At 35.3% G+C, this 8,319-nt stretch overlaps 2 protein-coding genes across 3 annotated transcripts in view; both read right to left on the bottom strand.

The window, feature by feature from the left end:
* rab31 (RAB31, member RAS oncogene family) overlaps positions 1 to 952 on the bottom strand; it is a 12,087-nt gene extending 11,135 nt beyond the window's left edge. The window contains exon 1 of the mRNA XM_016241916.1: positions 757 to 952. Coding sequence (XP_016097402.1) covers positions 757 to 792 — 36 coding nt within the window. The 5' untranslated portion in view covers positions 793 to 952. The remainder of the gene's footprint in view (positions 1 to 756) is intronic.
* Positions 953 to 4,359: 3,407 nt separating this feature from the next.
* Positions 4,360 to 8,319, bottom strand: part of ralbp1 (ralA binding protein 1) — a 24,697-nt gene continuing 20,737 nt past the window's right edge. For both annotated transcript variants that reach the window (XM_016241914.1, XM_016241915.1), the window contains 2 exons: positions 5,989 to 6,109; positions 4,360 to 5,149 (listed from right to left, as the gene is read on the bottom strand). In XM_016241914.1, coding sequence (XP_016097400.1) covers positions 4,838 to 5,149; positions 5,989 to 6,109 — 433 coding nt within the window. In that variant the 3' untranslated portion in view covers positions 4,360 to 4,837. The remainder of the gene's footprint in view (positions 5,150 to 5,988; positions 6,110 to 8,319) is intronic.

The raw sequence follows: 8,319 nt of genomic DNA, 5'->3' as shown, positions 1-8,319 counted from the left end.
CCTTCTTTCTTTGCGTGAACATTTGGGCGCATTATGCAAATATTCTCACATAGTGAGGTAGATATGTGGGGGCGTGTTAGAACAAGCTGTTTTAGGGGGGCGTGGCAGAGTCTTAACTTTGATAAAGAATATCTCTTTGGTTTTGAGACTTTGGTCTTTGCAACTTCAGGGATCTTATCTATGCACAATCAGCTTGTAACACTCCAAAGAGAAAGGAAAACTTGAAGTCGCATCATATGACCCCTTTAACTTTAGGTTAATTTCAATTAATAAGTCATAAAGACCTTTAAATCACAGTTGGTGCTAAACATCTGCACACAGTGTTACATAGTGCAGACACAGTCAGAGTGGTATGGTAGTGTGCTCTTCAGTTCATACCCAATGAATTCTGTTTTTTTATATATATATGCAGCACGCAGTATATACTGCGCAATATGAAGTGCGCAAGAATTCCATTTCGAACACAGCCAATATCCAGCCGGCGGTGACGTCATGGCCGCAAACATTCCTAAAGAATGAATTTATCTGAAAACACGTCCAGCTTTAGCTCCAACTCTCTCATAAAATACCCGAAGTTATTTGTGTTAACAAATCACGATGCTTCGCATGACTGACGTAACGGCAAAACATCTCTACGTGTTGATTATGAGAAAAGGAATCCGAATTGATCAGAGTTCCAGTCAGTGCGTTCATGTCGACGGCTCGTGAAGCTCGTGAAGCTCGTGAAGCCGCAGACGGAGGAATCTCAACACTCACCCCGAGCAGACACACTTTCAGTTCCCTGATGGCCATTATAAAGCACGTCAAGGCAGCTGAAGCATTATTCTAACAGTCCCCGGTCTTGTTCGGTCGACTCTCGTCCATCACGGTCCCAGCGGACAGCTCATCTGTAAAACACACACTCTGACCAGCTCTTTCTCAAAGCTAACGGAACCGACTGAGCTGTCACTCACATCACGTGATGACATAAACCACGCCTCAAAGAGAGAGATTGTGCAAATAATAATAGAACTACAACACCAATTCTAATTCCAGTAATAATGATAAAATTGAGTGAGCCGAATAAATGTAACCCATTATTATTATTATTTGCATATGGTTCATTTTTCTTCTAATCGTTCAATTAAGTAAAAATACAAATATGTATAGAATAAAATAAAAAATATAAAGCATTTTGTAATGTATTTATAATTTATTCATGAGCTATGCAATAAACCATAACGTTAAACAAATAGATATAAAAGACAAAAGCAAGGAATTAAAGTTCTGAGTGAAAATTGAATCATAAACAGGCAAGAGAATTAGTGTGTATGTATATATCTGTACTACTAGTACATATACTAACTTGATATATATACACACAATTTTAACTATGTTTTCTTGCATAGTATATGTAAATACATAAATACATATAAGTATCGCTTTTCATTTCTCCTCTTTCCACTTCGGTTTCAGTTTTTTATAACCATTTTTTACTATGTGTCAGTAAGTTGTTATTATTTTAGCATGTCGTACCCACTGTATATATATATATATATATATATATATATAGATACACACACATAGTATATATAGATACACACAGTATATATAGATACACAGAGTATATATATATATATATACACACAGTATATATATATATATATATATATATGCGTGTGTGTGCGCGTGTATTTTTTTGTATTTGTATACTTCTATATTTTAGATTTTATATATATTTGATTTTACAATGAGGACAACCTTTAGTAATTAATATGTAAAATGCTTTAATAATAAACATTGAATAAACATTTACTTTAATATTTTACTGCACTTATATTCATTCCCATCATCAATAAAACAAGAAAATGAATGCTGTGTAGATGCTTTTAGATTTCAAGCTCTGGACTTTGTATCCAGTGGTTTTCTCTGCCTGGTAACTTCTTGTGTTAAGTTAGACCACATACCTCCGTCTGTCCATAACTGTGTTAACACTGATCACAGCAGTCACTGAGGGCATCCAGCATGATCATCGCAGGATCCTTCATATTCTTTATTGCAATGAAAAATCCTCAAACTTGAATTAAGTCCAACCTATCATTTTATTTTAGATGGCAGCATTCTGTTCGCAATGATCATGAGCTACAAAAGCTTTGTTTATAATATGAAAAACTATCATTTCCAAAAGTAGATGAGCGGGTATGTATCTCTTTGAGATAAGTTCTAACTGAGAGACATTAAGAAAAAAAAAGTTTTTTTTTTTTTTTTACATAGGATATAGTTGACAATCAGTCTGTCAATAGCTTTGATTAGAATTATACAGTACTTCTGAAATGTAACTTGCTTGACAGCATGACAAGAAAGAAAGTGAGAAAACAAACCAAAAGCAGAATGAGGCTGGAAATGTGCTACATCTGAAAGAGATTAATAATATACAATAATCCAGTAGTACACTAGCATTCAACAAGCACTTTAGACAAAAATAATAATCACAAAATAAAGTGAAACTGACAGAATATTGGTAGTAAAAAAGGAAAGATTGGTGACAATCTAGTGCAAGTTTCTAAAATGACTATGGATCAGTGTGTCAGAACATCTGTAACAACTGTGCCAAAACTTCAGGACCAGTTGGGTGGATCTCAAAAAAACTGAATGCTCATATTTCACCCCAAATCAACAGAAAATATGATATTTTGCATAAAGAAAATGAGCTTTTCTTTCAAATTATAAGCATCATTTTATTTATGCAACATATTTTTTTCTCTGATTCTGATCACCTACACTTATTAAAACCACCCGTAATAACCCCTCAAACTTCATCAGTGATCAAAAGTATTCTTGTGCTTCACAAAATTTGTTTTAAAAAACATAACATGGCATTACGTGAATGTACGGAAACTGATCAAAATTAGACCAATTCTACACAAACTGCAATCAACTCATTCTCATTCTATAAGTGCAGATCTGCACGTTTTAGTGCAGTTACAGATTAGATGTTTATATATATTGATTATTAAATCTTGTCATTTATAATAAATGTTCAAAACCGTCTCCTTTGAATATCTTAATAGGTAAAAATACAATCTAGCTGTATTACAATGTCCCAGAGCATCTTCAAAGTAACTCCTCTGTGCACCTACACACAGTCATCTATGGCACAGTGGTTTCAGAAACACACAACTTCATTTTCACTCGGTTTGAGCTCGGTTCTAGACCTGGACCCACAACAGGAGCGCTGGCAGCCCACTATGATTTCTCATCACCTTATTTCTGCATTGGCAATAGACGTCCAGGATATTTCTCAAAGTAATTTCTCCTTTGGGATTTAATTATGAGCTGAACTGCATAAATAAAATGCATTTGTTAATAATAACCAATAAAGTAAATCTGCTTGTCTGAAATGATTTTGCACTGAATGTAACGTGAGCACGGAAGATACGGATGTTCGTCACCTGTGGTTTGGAGTTTTCACACAGGTTGCAGTTAAGTGTTGTGTCATAACATCCTATTAGAGCTCAGTATTTAATGGCTTAGTTTCTTGAAATGCTTGGAAGTATTTAGGTGAATCTTAAGAAAACATGTCACATTTCTATGGAAGCCTGTTTACGCCATGGAATAAATAAAGGTAAATGCAACATTTTATCTTGAAACTTGAGTTTATATCTCATAATTCTGACTTTATTCCCCTCAGAATTACGAGATAAACTAGCAACTGAAAGAAAAAGTCTGAATCGTGAGATTAAAAAGTCACAATTACCTTTTTTTATTTTATTCTGTGGTGGGGAGAAAAAAAAACAGAATTGCAAAATGTAAACTCAAAATTTGGAGAAAAAATTCTATTGCAAGAAAAGTCCGAATTGTTAGACGTAAACTCAGAAAAGTCTGAATTCTGAATTTATAGCTCACAATTGCAAATTGTGAGATTAAAAGTTTCAATCACATTTTTTTTTATTCCGTGGAAACGGGCTTTTGTATATTTGAACCCAAAATCAAAAGAAAAAATGTTTGCATTAAGAAAAAAATATATATATTTTTTTGCATTGTGACATTAATTTAATGACTATTAAGAACAATTTGCACTTAAAATTCTATAATTAAATATTTTTCAATTTAAATCGGCGTAAATGCAGTACAACAAATAATAGCATTATATATACTTTATCACGTAAATAATATATCAATATTTTTCTATATTTCCACATTTCCGTCATGAGAATGACATTTTATTCGAATTACGGTAATGAGAATTATGTGGGAAGTGCTTAATAGTAATGTAAATAATGTTAGAATGCAAAAGAATTTAAAATAATAGCCTTAAAAAAAGGCTTGATTTTCTTAATGAATAATATAATATAATATAATATAATACATTTCCTATTTTCTTCTTTTGATTTTGGAGTAATAATTGACCTGGACAGATGAGATTCACGGTTTGATTTTGTTTTTGTACAAACTTGGGATTTTTAAACACAAACCCCTAATACTCTTAACTATTTAGAAAAAAAGAGAATTAGCCTATCTGTTTAGACAGGGGTCAAAGGGCAGATCGAATCTGAGCACACAAAGATCTGATTGTGCTGCTGCAATTTCACATACAAACTTAAACCAATCGAAATAATCCAATTTCATTCTATTGTGATGATGACCAATCAGGAATGTTTCCCATACTCACCTCTCTTTAGACCTATTGACCTACAAATCACAGATCGTGTCCGATCACATCTCGCCTCTGTCCTCTGCTGTCCAGTTTTCTCCCAGTGTAAAGAACATCTCACTTCACCTTGCTGACCCTTGACCCAAGATGTCACAGTTATGTGATGAGCAAACACAAGCGCAGATGTAGTGATGGTCAGATGGTTTACAGGTTGGCCTCCCTCTTGTCTTTGCTGGGCGATGGCTTCATGGCATCTTTTCCAGGCTTCCCATTGGCTGGGGCGGCAGCGGTTGCGGCAGTGGATTCCATGGCGACCGCTGTGGCACGTTTGATTGGCTCGTCCGCTCTAGATCGCTCTTCTGGGCTGGGCTGGGAGGGCGGGGCCTGTTCAGAAGTGGACGGGGCTGTGAGCTCCTGCTGTAGCTTGTGAGTCTGAAGGAGGCGGAGCTGAACACGCAGTTCCAATATGGCCTCCTGTTCTTCATGGATGGCCTGATTCAGATGAGTGTTTTTATTCTGCAGAGAAAGAAACGAAACGAAGACGAGGATGAGATACAGTAGATGCATATAATTCAATTTAGGTCTAGTTTGGGCCAAATGCTAAGCAGCAAATAATTAATTAAGTAATTAGTCATTAATGGATCTGCTGTGCACATTAAAACTGGCAGAACCGACTTTTCTTTTCTATTGTGATGTACAGTATATCTGAATGAATCTATATACTTCTTGATTAAGAAAAAAAAATGAAGGACGGCACTTGAATTTGTCCATCAGAAACTGATTGGACAAAAACTTTTCCATTACTTGAAATTAAATAAATGCTCACTAAAATAAAATATAACAATTTTAACTAGTAGCCAAGTCAACATTTCTCATTTTAATTTAGTTTAACTTCATGTACTAAAATAACTCAACTTAAAACATATAAAATATATAGACATATGAAAAAAAAATAATAATAATGAAAATGACACACACACAAATGATAAAAAAAAAAAAGAACTAAAATTTACATTTAAATATAAACAACTTAAAATATTAATGAAAACTATAATATTAAAATAACACTGGTAAGTCGACTATTTTTCAGCAGTTTTAAACATGGTTAATCCAATTAGATTTTAGAGCCAGGATTACTTATTTTATAAACCTGCAAATGTTTTTCTTGGGACAAATTTAGTAATAATAATAATAATAATTTCTAATGTAGTTCACTCAATTAAACTTAATGCAACAAAACAAGCACACATAGGAAAGCTTGACAAAGTTAGCAACAGTAACTAAAGAGAACAGGGCTCAACACATAGTCAATTAAATTTTTACTTTGTACAAATCTTCACGGCCTTCCTTCTCACCTCTAGCTCTTCGTTCTGTTTCTGCAGGTCTTCTAGAATCATCTGCAGTTCCTCTTCATCTTCACTCTCGCTCTCGCTGTCTGATGAATACTCCTCTGTTTCACTGCGGCCCTGCTGACGGCTGTATGTGTGTGTGTGTGTGTGTCATTTCAAGCACAAAATGAAAAACAATGAGTCAAAGAAAGAAACAGTAAGATGACCCTTGCATTTTTCAGATCTGTTCAACTGTAGCCCTGTTTTGATCAATTTTCTGGCAATTACACATACATTAAAGTCCAAGTGTGGAATAATTAATCATTAATTCATGTTTTTGAAAGAAGATTCTTATGCTTACCAAGGCACAACTGTTTTCAACACTGATAATAATTAGAGCTGTTTCTTAAGCAAATCAGCATATTAAAATGATTTCTGAAGAATCATGTGACTGTACTTTTGATCAACTCATTGCAGCCTTGGTGAGCAGAAGAGAAAATGTTGCATCCCACAGAAACCATGCATTATTAAAATTAGCAATACATTTGATCATTTGACCTGTGTGTGAACTCTCACCTCTGTATATCTGCGATCTCCGCACGCAGTCGCTCAATTTCTTCTTTCTCTGTGGCGATTTGCCGGCGCAGCACCTGCTCCAGTGATATCAACTCCTCCTGCTCTGTTAGGATCTCATTCTCCTGCAGGGGGTGGTAGAGAAACAAACCAAACATCACACAGAGAGAATCATCGGCTGTATCCCAATCCACAAGTGCAGAAAACTGGAGGACAGAATTGGAACATGCTATATGATAGAAAAAAGACCCCTCTTTCACATGCTGCTTACATCTGCACGCCAGCATTTGCACATTATGTGTTTCTGTAGGTTCATGTGTTAAAAACAGCTGTGGCGTATACTATGCAAAGTACAGTGCCGCTTATCATTGATCAGCTGATTTGTTTATCTGTCAGAAAGCCGTTTCAGTGTCGAACCAGCATCTGAAGCACAGTGAAAGTAGCGGTAGCGTCCGAGCAGGTGACCTCCTCACCTGTGCCAGGAGAAGATTAATGACTTCCTCCTCATTCTCAGACATCTCCTCCTTTGATACGTCCTCTTTAGACAGGCTGGCGATTTCCTGTGCGATTTTTGTCTCACACTCCTGCAGATTCAGAGGGACAGAGAAGAAACATTGGAATACATTGTTTTTGAGGCAAGCATAGGTTTACATATACACAATCATTGATTAAAAAAACTAAACAAAACAATAATTGATTATCGTTTACATTACAGTACTCCATACACTTCTCCCAAAATATTGGAAACAGTTCACAAAATTAAAAAAAGTTAAAGGGATAGTTCACTCAAAAATGAAAATCATCTTCCAAGCTTTATAATGGCAGTGAATGGGGGTCGAGATTTTGAAACAAAATAAAGTGCATCCATCCATCATAAGAAGTATTCCACACGGCTCCGGGGGGTTAATAAAGGGTCTTCTGAAGTGAAGTGATGTTTTTGTGTAAGAAAAATATCCATATTATATAGAACCTAGGATGGCTTGAGAGTGAGTAAATCATGGAGTTATTTTCATTTCTGGGTGAACTATACCTTTAATTCTTCCACATTATATATTTTCTTAATTTCTACTAGGGGTGGGCGATATGACCAAAATCTTATTTCACGGTATGAGAAATTTTTTTCACAATAACGATATATATCTCGATATAGGTATTTTTATTTTATTTTTTATTTTAAATATACATTTTTTTTTTTTAAATAAAAAAACGAAGCAAATTACAAACACAATAGAACAAATAAATATGAAATTGAATAAAGTGTATAAATAAAACACTGCATAGTCTTCACTGAAAGTGATTCAGTCAAGTGCAGTGAGTGATTAACATTAATGTCAGACAGCAGCATGTAAATAAGGCTGCTGTCCCTTTGAGACCAACTGCACTGATAAAATATACTGATACAACTTTACGTTTATTTGACACATAGCCGACTGTGTTTACGTGAATACTCCACACGACGGGCAATTTGACATAATTGTGTGCGTATTTGACCATTCAAGCACGAAAGAGATCTGTTTTCGCAATCGCATGCTATCTGAGAGAGGGGCTTTCAGTGCACGCGCTTCGGCTGTGTGTCAGTCAGCGCGAGTAGCGGATTGAGTTCTTTTTCACTGCTTATGGCAGTTAATAACTTTATTAAACGCCGTCATGCACATCCCAAATATGCGATCGCACGCTTTCTGAGAGCGTGTGTCAGTCAGTGTGAGCACCGCACTGAGTTATTTTTCACTGCTTATTGCTCGTTCCCACTCTTTATTTTCTCATTCATGCATGTTTCCTTATCAC

This window comes from Sinocyclocheilus grahami, unplaced genomic scaffold (assembly GCF_001515645.1).
Source record: "Sinocyclocheilus grahami isolate Dianchi unplaced genomic scaffold, SAMN03320097.WGS_v1.1 scaffold639.1, whole genome shotgun sequence".
NCBI lineage: Eukaryota > Metazoa > Chordata > Actinopteri > Cypriniformes > Cyprinidae > Sinocyclocheilus > Sinocyclocheilus grahami.
This window is presented reverse-complemented; position numbering and strand designations above follow the sequence as displayed.